This window comes from Aethalodelphis obliquidens, unplaced genomic scaffold, assembly GCF_003676395.1.
Source record: "Aethalodelphis obliquidens isolate GAN/ISIS:26980383/991018 unplaced genomic scaffold, ASM367639v1 scaffold49, whole genome shotgun sequence".
Classification (NCBI taxonomy): Eukaryota; Metazoa; Chordata; class Mammalia; order Artiodactyla; family Delphinidae; genus Aethalodelphis; species Aethalodelphis obliquidens.
In genome coordinates this window covers 2704098-2722688 of record NW_020837993.1, presented here as the reverse complement: position 1 = coordinate 2722688, position 18591 = coordinate 2704098, and the positions used below count along the sequence as shown (strand labels likewise).

At 51.9% G+C, this 18591-nt stretch overlaps 1 protein-coding gene across 2 annotated transcripts in view; it reads right to left on the bottom strand.

Moving 5' to 3' along the window:
* Positions 1-747: 747 nt before the first annotated feature.
* The window catches only part of KLHL25 (kelch like family member 25), a 55849-nt gene continuing 38005 nt past the window's right edge, over positions 748-18591 (bottom strand). For both annotated transcript variants that reach the window (XM_027083125.1, XM_027083127.1), the window contains 2 exons: positions 16264-18068; positions 748-2325 (listed from right to left, as the gene is read on the bottom strand). In XM_027083125.1, coding sequence (XP_026938926.1) covers positions 16288-18068 — 1781 coding nt within the window. In that variant the 3' untranslated portion in view covers positions 748-2325; positions 16264-16287. The remainder of the gene's footprint in view (positions 2326-16263; positions 18069-18591) is intronic.

Here is an 18591-nt window from a genome sequence, read left to right as displayed (position 1 = left end):
TTTGTCTCTACAAATTTAGAAGAAACAATTACCTACTGTGGTCTTGAAGGGGTGTTTTTATGTGGAGCATCCCTGTGTAGGCTGTGTGAATCTAATATTTTTGGTGCAAGGGCTGTTTTTGGAATGGATGCCAGCCTCGTCTTTCTCCAAGGTGTGTTGGCCGTTGTCCCCTTGAGAGGTGGTGTGTTTGATGTTGTGGTGTTCAGAGCCTGTAGTGGGATGTTGGGAAGGGCCTCCTCTTTAATCTGTGGCTGTCACAGCCCTGTGTCCACATTCTTGAGTTTATGGTTCATAATAGCTGTGAAAAGGTGTGAAAGGAGAGCAGGTGAACATGAGCATTAGCATTTGTGTCGTGATAACTGATGCTAGCCACTGGAGTATTGATGATTGTCTTAACGCTGCTTGTGTTATTTTCACACGATTGAGTGTCAACTGGGGGTTCACAGCACACGGAAGAACACATGGAAATCAACAGAACAGAATTACATCTTCAAGTTAGAGTCCACCCATGCATGAATTTTTCAGGAAAAAAGGTATGAGAATCAGTGTAAAGGCTTCTGCTGCTGAAACAATCAATTTGAGGACAGGAAGCCCTCTCCTCTGCGTGCTTGCAGGTGCTTGAGGAAGGTGGATCTCCCTTAACCCCCCAGAGGGGCAGACTGTGAGCCCTGGCTGGTGGGGTGGAAATCAGTCTGCTTGTGCCTTAATGTCCTGCAAGACTGGCCCCAGCACCCAAAGAAAGCAAGATTTTTCTTAACTCTTTTATTAAGTTAGAAACGGATAAAAGCAACACAACTTTTGGGAAAAGCACCACTGCGAGGTCCTCTGTGCTGTGAGATCTGTGCTTAACTCGGCTCAGCAATGCAACAGGCCACAGGGGCCCCTCCAGGCAGTGTGGGCTCGGGACCTGGGGCCGCTGCTTCCCCACCAGCCCCAGGGCCTCCCCAAATCTCAGGCAGAGCCATCTCCTGGGACAAGCCACCTGGCTTCTAGGTGGCTGAGATGAAGCACCAAGAGCAAGAGGGTGGCCTCTCATACAGGTGGGGTCTAAGGAACCTGGAGATGTGCCTTCCGCTTTTGGCTTTTTCCCAAGTGGCAGCTGATGGCCTTGCACTGGGGCAAGCGAAGGACCAGCCCAGAAACTCTAACACTAGGAGTGAGGAGGGCCGCTGGCAGGAGCCAACCTCTCCAGAACCCTAGATGCTGAGGTTGTACCTATGAGGTACCCAACGACTTGGGAGGTGGAAAAAATGAACAAATGGTTGGCAGTTTTCTTGGGACCATTGTTTTTGAGCTCAGGGGGCAAAGGGGCCAGATCCCATTACGCTGGAAGGGCAAGATGTCAGAGGACAGCAGACACTGGATGGGGGGCCGGAGTCATGGGCCTGGTCATCCTCCAAGTTGAGATGTGTCCAGCCTTGGTGGGATCTATAGTGGGCACCCTGGAGTCCCTCTGTGGTCCCCAGCTCATATCTGCTGCTGGTCTTGGAGATTAGTGCCATATTCTAGGGTGACCGTGCTCCTGTCAGGAGATGGGGTCATTGCTGCCTCTTGGGCTGGGCTCTGAGGGGAGGTGATGGGGCCTGGTCTCCACATGCATCTGCACCTAGGCACAGTATCCTGTGGCATAGCTGGCCTGACCAGGAGGTGGTGAGGTCACTGGGGGCAAGGCCTGACTCTGGGGAGGGGCCTATTAACCCTGGGGGTCTGGGTGTCATTTGCTAATGGAGACTGGTGGGCATCACTGAAGGGTTTCCTCCCTTAATGTGCTTTCTCCACAGCACATTCTGCTCTCAGCCCTGATGCACCTGTTTCCCAAAGGCCTGGGATATTATCTGTGGGGAGACATTACAACACCAATAGGGAAGCCCTGAGCCAAAGACCATGCTGTCAGTGCTGCCAACCCCACCCCTTCAGGGACACCCTCCCACCCACCCAGCCCCCCCATCCCAGTCCAGAACTTGCTGAAATAGGCGACCTCAAAGCTCTGCAAACATGTCCTTCTCCCTGAGGCTGAGGGAGTCCTGGCGTCCGTCCACACCCCCCCTTGAAAGGTCCTCTCCCCTGCAAACCACTGCAAAGCAGGAAAGGCCTCAGCCAGACACACAGGGCGCTGGAGATGGATTTTCTTCTCTGAAGCTCAGAGCAGCCCCCAAAGCCACTCAGAGCAGCCCCCGAAGCCACCCAGAGCTGGTGGGGCCGACTTCCAGCTGCTCAGAGTACTGGCCTGGGGCCGGGCTGAGCTTCCCGCCGTGGCAGACAGGGTCAGGGCCACCGTGCAACAGTGAGGGCTGCAGCCATGGGGTGGGGAGAAACACACAGCGTCTGTGGAGGAACCAGAGAGAGAGAATGTGAATCCTGCCGACAATGTTCTGTCCTAACCTGGAACCAGATGATGATCAAGAGGCCACAGGGAAGGGCTGGAGCTCAGGCCCCGAGTGGAAGGCCTGAGTGTGAGAACGGAGCTCTCTCATTTACCAGCAGTGCAGCCCCGAATGGTTCCGTAACCTTCCTGAGGCATGCTTTCCTCACCTAGAATATGGGAACTACTCATGGGTCCATTCAGCCCCTCCAGCCATGTGCACCTGAGCACCCTCAAACCGGCAGGCACCGTTCCAGGCCTGGGGAAACAGGAAGGGCAGACACAGCTACTGCTGTCTCCAAGGATCATCCTTCAGTGGGAGAAACTTCAGGCTCGTACGAATAGATGTATACAGTCATCACACACTAACAAAAGAGCTATATGTTAAAAATAAAAAGTTAGAGATGAGAGAGCCATTTCACACTAGGAACGCTTGTCTGAAGTCCTGGGTGAGAGGCCTCTGTACCGGCAACCTATGAACAAGTGAAACTGAACTAAGCGCAAAGGAAAAAAAGGAGCCAATAAAACATGGAAGAAAGTAGCGTATAAAACAGTGATTAGAGGAGACGGAGACAAGATGGCAGAGCAGAAGGATGGGAGCTCACCTCTTCTTACAAAATCACCAAAATCACAACTGCTTAACAACCGCTGACAAAAAGATGCTGGAACCTACCAAAAAACATATCCTACATCCAAAGACAAAGAAGAAGCCACAAAGAGAGGTAGGAGAGGCGCAACTGCGATAAAATCAAATACCACGCCCACCAGTGGGCAACCCACAAACTGGAAAATAATTATACCACAGAAGTTCTCCCACAGGAGTGAAAGTTCTGAGTCCCACATTGGGATCCCCAGCCTTGGGGTCTGGCAATGGGAAAAGCCCCCAGAGAATCTGGCTTTGAAGGTTAGCAGGGTGTGTTCACAGGAATTCCACAGGACTGGGAGAAACAGAAACTAAACTCTTGGAGAGTGTAGACAAGGTCTCATGCAAAGCAGGATACAGAAAAAAAGCAGTAACCTCATAAGAGCCTGGGCCAAACCTACCTGCTGATACCAGAGGGTCTCCTGTGGAGGTGGGGGTCTGTGGCTCACTGTGGGGACAAAGACACTGGCAGCGATAGTTCTGAGGAGTGCTCATTGGCATGAGCCCTCCCAGAGGCCACCATTTCCTCACTAGGACCTGGCCCCACCCAACAGCCTGTGGGATCTAGTGCTGGGACGCCTCACGCCAAACAGCCAACAAGGTGGGAACACAGCCTCACCCATAAGTAGGTGGGCTGCTTAGAGTCTTCCTGAGCGCACAGTTGTCCGCTAAACACATCCCCTTGACTTGGCCCTGCCCACCGGAGGGACAAGACCCAGCTCCGCCCACCAGTGGGCAGGATCCAGTCCCTCTCACCAGGAAGCCTTCACAGGCCTCTTAGACAGCCTCATCTACCAGGGGGCAGAGAGCAGAAGCAAGAAGAACTACAACTTATGAAACAGAAACTGCAGTCACAGAAAGCTAGACAAAATGAGATGGCAGAGGAATATGTCCCAGATGAAAGAATAAGATTAAACCCCAGAAGAAAAAGTAAGTGAAGTGGAGACAGGCAGTCTACCCCCTAAAAAATTCAGAGTAATGATAGTAAAGATGATCCAAGATCTCAGAAAAAGGAGGTACAGATCGAGAAGATACAAGAAATGTTTAACAAAAACCTAAAAGAACTAAAGAACAGAGATGAACAATATAAAACTGAAATGAAAAATACATTGGAAGGAATCAATAGAATAACTGAGACAGAGGAACAGGTAAGTAAGCTGGAAAGACAGAATGGTGGAAATCAATGCCACAGATGAGAATAAAGAAAAAACAATGAAAAGAAATGAGGACAGTCTAAGAGACCTCTGGAACAACATGAAATGCACCAACATTTGCATTTTAGCGGTCGCAGAGGGAGAAGAGGGAGAGAAAGGACCTGAGAAAATATTTAAAGAGATAATAGCTGAAAATTTGCCCAACATGGGAAAGGAAACAGTCACCCAAGTCCAGGAAGCACAGAGAGTCCCAGGCAGGATAAATCCAAGGAGGAACACACCGAGAAAGATAGTAATCAAATTGACAAAAATTAAAGACAAAGAAAAAATATTAAACAACAAGGGAAAAATGACACATAACATACAAGGTACCTCTCATAACGTTACCAGCTGATTGTTCATCAGAAACTCTGCAGGCCAGAAGGGAGTAGCACCGTATATTTAAAGTGATGAAAGGGAAGAGCCTACAACCAAGAATACTCTACCCAGCAAGGCTCTCAGTCAGATTCGACAGAGAAATCAAAAGCTTTACAGACAAGCAGAAGCTAAGAGAATTCAGCACCACCAGACCAGCTTTGCAACAAATGCTAAAGGAACTTCTCTAGGTGGAAAAGAAAAGGCCACAACTAGAAATAAGAAAATTACAAATGGAAAAGCTCACCGATAAAGGCAAACATACAGTAAAGGCAGGAAGTCATCTACACACAAATATGATATCAAAGCCAGCAACTGTGAGAAGGGGAGAGCACAAATGCAGAATATTGGAAATGCATTTGAAATTAAAAGAACAGGAACTTAAAACAATCTTGTTTATATATAGACTGCTATTTCAAAACCTCACGATAACTGCAAACCAAAATCTACAATACACAAACAAGAAAAAGGAATCCAACACAACACTAACGTTAGTCATCAAATCACAAGAGAACAATAGAGGAAGATAAAAGAACTAGGAAAACAAATCCAAAACAATCAACAAAATGGCAATAAGAACACACATATTGATAATTACCTTAAATGTAAATGGATTAAATGCTCCAACCAAAAGACAAGGACTGGCTGGATACAAAAACAAGACCCATATATATGTTAGCAAAGACCCACTTCAGATCTAGGGACACATAAAAACTGAAAGTGAGGGGAGGAGAAAAGGCAAATATTAACAGCCATAAAAGAAGAAATCAACAGTAACAATAATAGTGTGGGACTTTAACAGCCGACTTTCATCATTGAAGAGATCATCCAGACAGAAAATCAATACGGAAACACAGGCCTTAAATGACACATTAGACAAGATGGACTTAATTTATAGAGTATTCTGTTCAAAAGCAACAGAATACACAGTCTTCTCAAGTGCACATGGAACATTCTCCAGGACTGATCACATGCTAGGCCACAAAATGAGCCTTGGTAAATTTAAGATAATTGAAATCATATCAAGCATCTTTTCCAACCACAATGCTATGAGATTAGAAATAAATTACAGGAAAAAAACCTGTAAAAAACACAAACATGTGGAGGCTGCAACAATATGCCACTAAACAACCAATGGATCACAGAAGAAATCCAAGAGGAAATCAAAACATACCTAGAGACAAATGACACCGAAAATACGACGATCCAAAACCAATGGGATGCAGTAAAAGCAGTTCTAAGAGGGAAGTTTATAGCAATACAATCTTACCTCAGGAAACAAGAAAAATCTCAAACAACCTAACCTTACACCTAAAGCAACTAGAGAAAGAAGAACAAACAAAACCTAAAGTTAGTAGAAGGAAAGAAATCATAAAGATCAGAGCAGAAATAAATGAAATAGAGATGAAGAAAACAATAGAAAAGATCAATGAAACTAAAAGCTGGTTCTTTGAAAAGATAAACATAATTGATAAACCTTTAGCCAGACTCATCAAGAAAAAAAGGAATAGGGCTCAAGTCAATAAAATTAGAAATGCAAAAGGAGAAGTTACAACCAACACCACAGAAATACAAAGGATCATAAGAGACTACTACAAGCAACTATATGCCAATAAAATGGGCAACCTAGAAGAAATGGACAAATTCTTAGAAAGGTACAATCTGCCAGACTGAACCAGGAAGAAATAGAAAATATGAACAGACCAATCACAAGTACTGAAATTGAAACTGTGATTTAAAAACTCCAAACAAACAAAAGTCCAGGACCAGATGGCTTCATAAGCAAATTCTATCAAACATTTAGAGAAGAGTTAACACCTATCCTTCTGAAACTAATCCAAAAAACTGCAGAAAAAGGAACACTCCCAAACTCATTCTATGAGGCCACCATCACCCTGATACCAAAACCAAAGATACCACAAAAAAGAAAATTACAGGCTAATATTACTGATGAACATAGATGCAGAAATACTCAACAAAATACAAGCAAACCAAATCCAACAATACATGAAAAGGATCATACGCCATGATCAAGTGGGATTTATCCCAGGGATGCCCAGATTCTTCAATATCTGCTAATCAATCAGTGTGATACACCACATTAAAAAAATGAAGAATAAAAACCATATGATCATCCCAATAGATTCAGAAAAAGCTTTGACAAAGTTCAACATCCATTTATGATTAAAAAAAAACCTCTCCAGAAAGTAGGCATAGAGGGAACATACCTCAACATAATAAAGGCCACATACAACAAACCCACAGCTAACATTCTCAACAGTGAACTGAACACATTTCCTCTAAGATCAGGAACAAGACAAGGATGTCCACCCTCGCCACTATGATTCAACACAGCTTTGGAAGTCCTAGCCACGGCAATCAGAGAAGAAAAAGAAATAAAAGGAATCCAAGTTGGAAAAGAACTGTCACTGTTTGCAGATGACATGATACTATACAGAGAAAATCCTAAAGATGCTACCAGAATACTACTAGAGCTCATCAATGAATCTGGTATAGTTGCAGGATACAAAATTGATACACAGAAAACTGTTGCATTTCTATACACTAACAACAAAAGATCCAGAAAGAGAAATTAAGGAAGCAATCCCATTTACCATCACATCAAAAAGAATAAAACACCTAGGAATAAACCTACCTAAGGAGACAAAAGACCTGTACTCTGAAAACTATAAGATGCTGATGAAAGAAATCAAAGCTGACACAAACACATGGAGAGATACACCATGTTCTTGCATTGCAAGAATCAATACCATCAAAATGAGTATACTACCCAAGGCAATCTACAGATTCAATGCAATCCCTATCAAATTACCAATGGCATTTTTCACAGAACTGGCACAAAAATTTTTTTAATTTGTATGCAGACACAAAAGACCCCAAATAGCCAAAGCAATCCTGAAAAAGAAAAATGGAGCTGGAGGAATCAGGCTCCCTGACTTCAGACTATACTACAAAGCTACAGTCATCAAAACAGTATGGTACTGACACAAAAACAGAAATATAGCTCAATGGAATGGGATAGAAAGCCCAGAAATAAACCCATGCACCTATGGTCAATTAATCTATGATTAAGGAGGCAAGAATATACAATGGAGAAAAGACAGCCTCTTCAATAAGTGGTTCTGAGAAAACTAGACAGCTACATGTAAACGAATGAAGTTAGAACACTCCCTAACACCATACACAAAAAGAAACTCAAAATGGATTAAAGACCTAAATGTAAGTCCGGATACTATAAAACTCTTAGAGGAAAACATAGGCAGAGCACTCTTTGACATAAATCACAGCAGTATCTTTTTCAATCCATCTCTCAGAGTAATGGAAATAAAAACAAAAATAAACAAGTGGGACCTAATCAAATTTAAAAGCTTTCGCACAGCAAAGGAAATCATAAACGTAAAGACAACCCACAGAATGGGAGAAAATACTTGCAAAGGATGCAACCAACAAGGACTTAATCTCCAAAATTTACAAACAGCTCATGCAGCTCAAAATCAAAAAAACAAGCCAATCAAAAAATGGGCGGGGCTTCCCTGGTGGCGCAGTGGTTGAGAGTCTGCCTGCCGATGCAGGGGACACAGGTTCATGCCCTGGTCCAGGAAGATCCCACATGCCGCGGAACGGCTAGGCCTGTGAGCCATGGCTGCTAAGCCTGCGTGTCTGGAGCCTGTGCTCCGCAACGGGAGAGGTCACAACAGTGAGAGGCCTGTGTACCACAAAACAAAAAAGGGCGGAAGACCTAAATAGACATTTCTCCAAAGAAGACATACAGATGGTCAAAAAGCACATGGAAAGATGGTCAACATCACTAATTATTATATAAATGCAAATCAAAACTACAATATCACCTCACACCAGTCAAAATGGCCATCATTGAAGTCTACAAACAATAAATGCTGGAGAGGGTGTGGAGAAAAGGGAACCCTCCTACACTGTTGGTGGGAATGTAAATTGGTACAGCCACTATGAAGAACAATATGAAGGTTCCTTAAGAAACTAAAAATAGAACTACCGTATGATCCAGTAATCCCACTCTTGGGCATATAGTTGGAGAAAAACACGGTTCAAAAGGATACATGCACCCCAATGTTCATTGCAACGCTGTTTACAATAGCCAGAACATGGAAGCAACCTAAATATCCATGGACAAATGAATGAGTGAACATGTGGTATGTATATATAATGGAATATTACTCAGCCATTAAAAAGAATAAAATAATGCCATTTCCATGGATGGACCTGGAGATTATCATACTAAGTGAAGTAAGTCAGATAGAGAAAGACAAACATATGATATTGCTAATATGCAGAATCTAAAAAAATGATACAAATAAAACTTATTTACAAAACAGAGCCACAGACTTAGAGAACAAACTTATGGTTACCAGGAGCAGGGAAAGGGCTGGGGGAGGGATAGATTGGGAGTTTCGGGTTGACATGTACTCACGACTATATTTGAAATGGATAACCAACAAGGACCTACTGTACAGCACAGGGAACTCTGCTCAATATTCTGTAATAATCTAAATGGGAAATGCATTTGAAAAAGAATAGATACAAGTGTATGTATAACTGAATCACTTTGCTGTACACCTGAAACTAATACAACATTGTTAATCAACTATACTCCAATATAAAATAAAATTTTTAAAAATAATATAATAAAAAAAGAAAAAAAATAGAGATTAGAAGGAGGACTTTCTTTTACTTTGGTGGAGGGTATGGGAAGGAGGTAATATTTAACCTAAGACCTGCAGGACAGACGAGTTTTCTAGAAAGGCAAAAAGCACTCCAGGCAGAAGGAATGGCATGTGCATAGGCCTGGGGGTAGGAATCTGGTATTGATATTTTTGAGAACCTGAATGTAGGCCAGTGAGGTTGGAAATGGTGAGAGAGGGAGGGCAGACATGGTCAGAGAGCAGGGGGAGCAGACATGGTCACGTCCAGTCAGGTCACCAGGAAGAACAGTACAGCTGTGGGCAGCAGCCAACACATTCATTCCTGCACTTGACGTATATTTACTGCACAGCCTATCAACCCAGACCCTGCAGGACAGATGCAGTGGTGAATAAGGTCAGACGGTCCCCATGATCATGAAGCTCACACTCCAGTGCTGGGTTCTCAATCAGTGTGGCATCTGCTCTGAGCTTCGCATTTTCCTGTGGAAAATAAGGACAGATACCTGCCTTCTCCCAGAGAAGGATGGAGCCATCTAATGCACACAAAAGGCTTAGCGTAGAATGTCCTGGAAGCAACGAAGAAAACGCAGTTGGCCAGTGTGATCATTTCTAAAGCCCAACCCACAGCGACAGCTTGGCATAACCTAGCCCAACTCCAAGCAGAGACATGGCCGTGGACGTGTGTCCAGGAGGTGGTGCCCTTGGCTGGGGTAGCAGCTCCTGAGTTGATCACCTAGTGGAGAAAGGATACAGCAGGCGCAGGAAGGACCTAGAGGGGTGGGGAGTGGGGAACACTCAGGACAGCGATGGGCGGACTGCCCACTCAGCCTCCACAGGCAGACACACACCCCTGTGGGATTCTATTTTAGAAACAGGTTCTCTGGAGTACCAGGGGAGGGAGCTGGGGGTTCTTGCCAAGGGTGTTCCCCACTCCCCACCCATCCACAATGCCAGACAGCACACTTACTCTGGCCAGCTCTCTGAGTGCCATGGGCTCAGAGGCAGCCCTAGACCAAGGAGGCAGGTTTGTGCCAGGGGACACAGATGATGTGCCCCCACCTCCACCCACACTGAGCTGCCCAAAGGGGTCTCACGGCGGTTCCAAAAAAGAAAAGAGAAGGAGCCCCCTGCACAGGTGGGCTGAGCTCTCCATAAACCTGCATATCCAGCCATCCAAGAGGCAGAGGGAGGCAACACAACTTCCACAAAGCATCAGTTAGCGGAGACTGCATTCTCGGTCTTGCGTCTTTGGGTGTATTTCACCTGTACAATTGTTAGAGTTGCAGCTGTGAAAGAGCTACAAACACAGGGAGCTTACATCTAGTTGTAAGTCTGTACATATTTAAGTAACATTATAATGAAAAAAATTCAAGCCAGCACTGGGACCTGTGGACCTGTTTCCTTCAAGTAGGATGCGCCCCTCATTCCCAAGGCTTCTGGAAGGCGGACTCAAGTTCTGCTGGAAGCTGGTCGAGCCCAGGGGGTCAGCAAGCTCCCAGATGCGTGGGCTGTGCAAGGCGACCACTGTGCTCTCAGTGGGGCTGGTGAAAGGCCCCCAAATCCCTCCAAGCTCCTCACAGGCCCCTAAACGTCCTGAGAAGCTCTAAGGCGGTGAACCCAAAGCTTGGGGGCCTGCCCGCCCTACCCACCCCCCGCCAGAACACCAAGCAGACATGGGGTTCCCCTCGGGGCAGGCCCCAAGCCAAGCCTCAGAGCCCCCTGTGCTGGGGGTGAGGGACTGTGGGATCCTGACCTGGGGAGTGGCCCTTCTGGGCTGTCCCGAGTTGCTGAGGAAGAGGTGGCACCCTGAAGGCAGAGCAGCTGGGAAGCCGCACTGCCTGGATCACTCAGGCGCGTCCCATGGCCGTCCTGGTCTGCGCCACCCTGATTTCTGGCAGTTGCTTCTCTGAGGCCTGGTTTCCTCATCTGTGAAATGGGATCATGCATCAATGCAAAAATGGTGCCCGCCACGTCAGTAAACAAAGGATGTTGCAGCCGCCCCCGACGGTGCACCCTGAGGAGACTCAGGATGGGAAAGTACAGGATACTGGTCCCCTGACAGCTGAAGTGCATCGTAAAGGAATGACTTCAGTGAGCCCAGACTCTTGCACCTTCCCATACACAGAAAAGCGCTACATGCCTTAACTTGCGATGCCTGGTTTCTTTAACAATATTCTTTTGATGTTCTGACTACCTGGTCTTCGTTGCAAGAACTCCTATATGTGCTGGTTCCCCCCATGACCTCTTGGGAGCAGTCCCTCAGAGCTATCTGAGAAGCTGCGTCCCAGGCTTAAGTCTTCAGTTTTGTCCGCCAAATAAAATAAAACATAATTCTCAACCTTTAGGTTGTGTGTTGTTTTTTTTTCAGTCAACAGGACACTTGTCTAGCCCACCGCCCGTGCACAGTGGCCCCGGCCAGCCCCGTGACTGCCCTCGCTGTCCCGTGGCGTGCTGGTGGGGGCCTGCCATGTGGACCACAGCCACTAACGCCGTCCCCATTGCGGGCCTGGCATGGGGCGGTCCTGCTTAACACGGACAGAACGGGAGGCCGTGCGTGTGCAGGCGGATGGGTGGACGCGGGGTGTTGCAAAAGGCCTGCCCCGGGCACCCCCCCGGCCACACCAGCCCAGCCCTGAATCCTGTGCTCCGGGGTTGCCTCTCGGGCGCAATCTCTCTTAAGGCAGGACAGGATGTGCTGAATCAGCCCTCCTCTGGTGGCAACTGAGTCCCCTGTAGGGCCCCCAGGGGACTGACGGGCTCAGCCCTTCCCAGAGAGGGGCTGGAGCCCGTGCCCCGGCACCCCAAGTGTCTGGGTTCCAACAATGCCCGTGAGGAGAAGACGGCTCCCGGCAACCTGGACCCCTGCCCCGATGTTCTGAAGCCCTCAGGCCAGAGGCAGGCTGGGGGAGGTGGGAGCTCAGCGGGAGAGAACAAGAGAAAAGAACGTTCACAGCTAGTCTACACTTGGCGGGTAACCCGGGGAGATGGGCGCCCACCCCAGCTCCAGGGGCCTCCTGCCACCGCTGGCCACTGTCACCTAGGGACAAGGATCAGATGTGACACGGGAGCTAAGGGCTGTCCCTGGAGGTCCTGCCGGCGTTCAGCTTCCAGCACAGCACTCCACCCCCACTGCCGGGCAGCACCCGTGTGGCCCACCCTCGGCACCAGGGTGCAGATGTGGGGTGCCCAGTGCCCAGGTCTCCAGAGAAGCCTGCAGGCCTGAGGCAGCTCCAGGGCTCAGATGCCACTCCAACCCTCACCAGCTGTTAGTGTGATGCCAGCCACCTACGCTGAGTCTCAGGTGCCAGGTCCATAACAGCAGCCACGATGACAAATGCTTCTGAGAGGGTTAAATGAGCGCACGGCTGGGGCACCTGGCGTGGATGCAGGTGCCACCCAGAGCTCACGAGTGGTGTCCGAGATGGGGGAACAAAGCACTTGGGGACGAATGGGGGAAGTCACTCAGGGTGACGGGGAGGGGCTGCAGAGCGCAGGGCTCTGGCTGGTGGTTCCTGAAGCTAAGTGGAGTCTTAAGAGATGGACGTGGGGTTCGGGGACCAGAGAGGCACTGCAGATAGGACCCCAGGCCGGTCCTATGCCTGCAGGAGGGACTGGGACAGTAGAGCAGGGAGGGGCACTCGGGGGACGCACTGGGTACAGACCCCATTCTCTGGCCCCGGCACTGGGTGGAGAGTGGGGGGCCCATACCGGAGGGGCAGCAGGCGTGCTAATCTCTGCTCGTCACGACCTGCAGCCTTGTCGAGGGTGCGTGGGCCCAGCCCCTTAGCCACCACTGCTGTCACAGGCCCCTCCCATCCCCCCTACCTGCCGTAGCCCCCTGGCTCAGGACCACCCGGTCTGCGGCCTTCCGAGTAGAGCTGCTCCTCCAGCGGGTCCTGGCAGCACTGTGGCGACTGCCCCAGCAGCAGCAGAGCGAGGGAGACTTCCTGCCACAAAGCCCCGCTTCCCAGGAGCTGAGGGAGGCCTGGACGGGCCCAGGCATCAGCTTCCTACCCCAGTGCCCGCCACATCCTCATTCCTGAGACCACAGCACCCACGCCGTGGGCTGGGGAGCACGGAAGGAACAAGGCCCGTGTGGCACTCAGCCAGGCAATGGCAAGTGCGATCCCGACTGTGAGGGATGGACCCTTCCAGAAGGAGGGGCTGGCCCAGGGACATCCAGAGGTCCCTGCGCCCAAAGCATCCCGAAACCATTATCACCACCGTCCCCTCCTCCTCGCAACCTCATACAAAAGCGGACTCTGAACCCAGCCCCTCACTTGGTCTCTCCTCCTCAACTACTGTGAGTAATAGTTTTTATTCCCGTTTTCCAGATGAGAAAGCTGAAGCTCAGAGAAGTTAAGCAACCAGGGTCAAGCAGCCAGCAAGAGTCAGAGCCGCCCCTTCCACGGTCCCTGAAACGGGGGGAAGTCCTGGAAAAGTAAAGGGCTCACTGGGTCCGGCTGACCTACCCCCCACGCTCTCCCGCTTGGGGAAGAACTGCCCTCCAGGGTCCCGGGGATGGGCAAACACCAGACAGGGTCAGAGCCACCTGGGCTGGGTGGCCCGAGATGGGAGGAGCCTTTGGGCCCCACAGGTGACCAGCCTAAGTTCCCAGAGTGTGGGAACAGGGACTCAACAAGGAAACGCCAGTGTTCTCTTTGAAGCCTATTCCCCAGGACCAAGATATTTTGCTGGTCAGATTTTTCTCCCAAAGAGGAAGACAGCACATTAAAACAAAAAGCAGAGAAACCTTAAAGGAGAACAAAGCCTATTCTCATCCAGGCTGGCCTTTATGAGGCCAGACACCCCCTACGGCACACCTGATGCCTTCGCTGGGTCCTGCCCTGCCTGCCTTGCCTGCCAGAGGACATACCTCTTTAAGGGCCTCGAAGGCACGGCTGGATTTGATTTAATAGCTGAGACATCAGATTCCATTCAGAAGCAATCCCAGCTAAGTACGATTGCTTTCGCCGTGCAGAGCTTTCAGCGTTCTTGTCACCAGCCGCCAGGTCATTGAGGAAATTAATTTCTCCGCTCTGGCCAGCTCCTGACGGGGTTCCTGTGACCTGAACGGCACGGGGCTGGCTCCTCAGAGCTGCAGGAGCACAAGGCAGGTGTGGGCAGGGAGGGGCTGGGCCAGCCAGGCAGAGAAGCACTTTGGTGGACAGGACAGCCCGGGGCCAGGTGGGAAGGCTCCCCCTGTGTGACCCTGGGATCTCCCACCGACCCCGCTTCTTAGAGCACCCAGGACCTATGCTTCCTGACTCCCATCCACCGGGGGTCCCCACACCTCACCACCCCAAGGGCCAAGGACCCGAGGAGGGCTAAGAGTTGGGACCTGACCATGGACGGCCTTCTCCAGTGCCCATGAGTCCACCACTCCATTCCAGCCCCTGCCCCTGCGCCCCTGCCAGGCTGGCTCAGGACACCCTAATCCAACCTCAGTGCCTGCTGTGCATCCTGCCCCAGCGGAGCTACAGGAAAGGTCCCGCCCACCCCTCAGAAGAGGCCCTCCAGGACATGCTGGTCCTTCCTTCCACCCTCTCCCTTCCCCTGACTCTGCACCCGTCCTGGGACCTGGGCAAGTCCCTCTTCCTGTCTCCCTGTTCCTCTGTCACCCACAAAGAGTGCCTGAATGTGTCCCTTTGCCCCTGGCATCCACTGTCACCTTCCCTTTTCAGGCAATGATTTCATATAATGATGGCGCTAAGAACAGAGCAAGATAACTTGGGGTAACTGGGGCAGCACTGCAGCAAGCCCTGCTAGGGGCTATTCCCTCACGTAATTGTGACGCCCGCTCTGAGGAAGGCCTTCTCTCCATCTTGCGGAGGGATGGGAGACAAGAGGTTCCTTCGCACACCAGTGAGCACACAGCTGCCCCCAGGAGAGGCAGGACCCAATCCCAGGGCCGTCTGGTCCCAGAGCCCTGGAACTACCGGATGTCCACAGTGGCACCCGACCCCAGGGCGCCAGCTCCCGCCTCCCTTTGAGCCCTCCATCCACTCCCCTCCTGCTGCCTCTCAAGGGCCCCCCATGGTGGGGCTCTCACCTTGGCTGCACACTGGACTCACCTGGAGCTATAACGACTACTGAGGCCTGGGCCCCAGAGGCCCCGAATGGCCTAGGGAGAGGCCTGGGCTTAGCATCTGAGTAGGACAGAAGTTGTGGCCTTTGCCCCAACAGAGATCTGGCCTTTGCCCTTGGCTTCTGGGAGGTGATCTGGGTCACACCTGATAGGAGTGTCTGTTTAGGGTGGGGGCTTTGGGTCACACTGGACCAGCTGACTTGAGAGTAACCACGGGGACATGAGCAATCGGTCATGCCCACGTGATGGGGCCCCGCTAAAAATTCTGGACACCGCAGCTTCTGTGAGCTCCCCTGGCAGGCAGCATTCCGTGCGTGCTGTCACTCACTGATGCTACAAGAGTGACAGTGTCCCAACTCCATGGGGAGTGGACAAGGGATGCTTTGCATTTGGACCCCTGTCCAGGACTCTGACCCATGCATCTCTGCCCTCTGATCTTAAGCTGTATCCTTTGCCCATAATAAACCATAACCGTGCACATATGCCTTCAGCACATTCATGAGTCCTTCCAGTGAGTGCTGGATCTGAGACGGTTCTGGGGAACCCTGACCTCGCAGCTGGTGTCAGAGGGAGGGTGCCCTTGTGTGGAGACTGTGCCCTTAGACTTCACAGGTTGGCCTAGACTCCACATAGGATTGTCAAAAGGCCCCCCGGGGACTCTGACCTGCGGCCATGCCTGGGAACCACCGCCCCAGTCTAAGATTGTCACCCCCATTTGGCAGAGGGGTTATGTGTTTTGCTCAAGATCAACTGCAAGTAAGGGGCAGAGCCAGGCTCCGGCTCCAGAGTTGAAAAAGGGTCCCAGAGCCCCCCAGTCACCTGCTGTCCTGCCTCGCCCGGCCTTCTGCGGAAGATGCAGCCTTTACCTGGGGTGGGATCAGGCCTGGGGTGCGGGGGCTCACCTTGTTGGGCTCTACAGGTGCGCCTCATGCGGGCAGGTGCTTCCAGGTGCTGACGAAGGCCGTGGGGATGAGCGAGTAGGGCACGGTGGTGATGCAGTTCCACGTGTCCGAGGTGGGGTCATAGCAGTCCAGGGTCTTACACCGCTGGGTCCCGAAGTAGCCCCCCACCACGTAGAGCTTGTTGCCCGAGGCCAGGGCGTGGCAGGACATGCGCTTGGCAGTCATGTCCCCGATCCGCGTCCACTGGTTGGTCTCGCAGTCGAAGCGGTAGGCCGAGGCAGCTGTGTACTCCGTGTCGCCTCCCATGATGAATATCTGGCTGCCCAGGACGGCGGCAGCGGTGTACCGCCAAGGCTGGGGACACTCGGCCTTGATCGTCCACCGGTTCTCTGCAGGGTCGTAGCACTGGACTTTGGACACCATGTCCCGGTGGATGCTGGTCCCCCCGAAGACAAAGAGCTTCAGCTTGGCGCTCACGACTGCGGCATTGCTGACGCCATCCCTCAGCGGGGCCACCATCGTCCACTTGTTAGCCCCGGGGTCGTACTTCTCCACCTGCTTCAGGGAGACAGACGGCGAGGCCGGGAAGACGCCAGCCAGGGACGTGTGCCCTCCGACCACGTAGAGGCAGTTCTCCAGCTCGGCCGAGCCGTGGCCGAAGCGGGCGATGAGCATGGGCGCCGCCTTGGACCACTCCTCGTGGACGGTGTTGTACACCCACACGTCCTTAGAGACCCCGTTCTCGGAGCCCCGGCCCCCGGTCACATAGACCTTGCAGCCGATGGCCGAGGCGCTGAACTCCTTGCGGGGGCTGGGCAGGTCCGCCTTGGGGATGATCTCCTTGGCCTTGTGGTCCACCTGGTAGATCTTGTCACACATGAAGGTCTGGCCCCCGAGGATGAGCAGCGTGTGTCCGGCCCTGCGCGGCCGGGCACAGGGGCTGGTGACCACGCCGTCGTTCTGTAGGATGCGGGCCTTGCAGCGCAGCGCCTCGTCCACGATGAGCCGGGTGCGCTCGTCGGCCATGAGCAGGGCCTCACCCGACACGGCCTCCTTCAGGCAGTCGGATGGCAGCAGGGCCAGCCGCACGCCGCGCAGCAGCTCGGGCAGGTGGGCCTTGCGCCGCTCCAGGTCGTGCCTGACCCACTGCAGGATGGCCTCAAAGACCACACGCTCGTCCTCCGCCTCCAGCTCGTCACTCGAGATGAGGTCCAGCAGGGTGTCCTTGGACAGGCTGTTGAAGTCCTCGCTCTGCCGCACGGCCTCGAAGTGCACCAGGCACATGCGCCACGAGAACTCGTAGAGCCGGCGGCACTGGTGGGCGTCCGACAGCAGCATCATGCCCAGGCAGTTGGACGGGAACAGGTTCTTCTCCAGGAACTCGGCGGCTGCATCACGCACGTCATGGAACTGCAGCATGTCACCCGCCTCGAGCAGCGACTCTGCGTTCTCCTCATTGATGACGATGCGGGACGAGTAGGCGAAGTCCAGCAGCAGCTCCAGCACCTCGGGGTGCAGGTTGTCCTGGAAGTTGACCGTGTCGTCGCGGCTCTCCCGCAGGCCGTGGCTGAACATGGCCTCGAAGTAGCGGCTGGAGGCGGCCAGCACGGCGCGGTGGCAGGGGAAGGCGCGGTCGCCGGCCCAGAGCGTGACGTCCGTGAACATGCGGTGCTTGCGCAGCGTGTTGAGGTGCGCCAGCACGCAGTCGGGGTGCGAGGCCTTGTGGAACAGCGTGATGTTCATGGAGCCCGTGCTGCTCCGCGACTTGCGGGTCTCATGGACGCTGACTGACATGCTGAGCCAACCTGCCGGGGGGGGACAAGGCCACAGGTGAGAGGGGCCAGGGCCTGGCACCCCCGCAGCTCCCCGCTCAGCCCCCAAGCATGGCCGGCCCGCCCCCTCCACCCCTGCTCTCTGCTCAGCTCTGCCAAACCCGGCCCAAGCCCCACCCCTCAATCTGCCAGCCAAGGACGACTCAGGTGGTAGAGGCTGGGGTTCAGACCAACCGCTTTTGCACCAGCTCTGGATACGAGCCTCCTTGGGTGACCTCGAGCTGCAGCTGCCTCCCGTGGTTGCTAGAACGTGCAATAGTGTCCCCAGCCTGGTTAAGAAGCCAGCAGGGCAGTGCTAAGGAGCATGTGCTCTGGACGCATTCCACCGTCCGGGGCTGCTACTGTGTGGCCCCATTCTTCAGCCGGGGAAGCCAAGGCTCAGAGATGCAAAGTGGCTGCCCCACGTGCTGCAGCCAGAATTCCCTTGTGGGCTGTCTGGTTCCAGCCCAATCTCTACCCCCCATTGGCCCAATGAGACTGGGATTCCTGCAGGGAG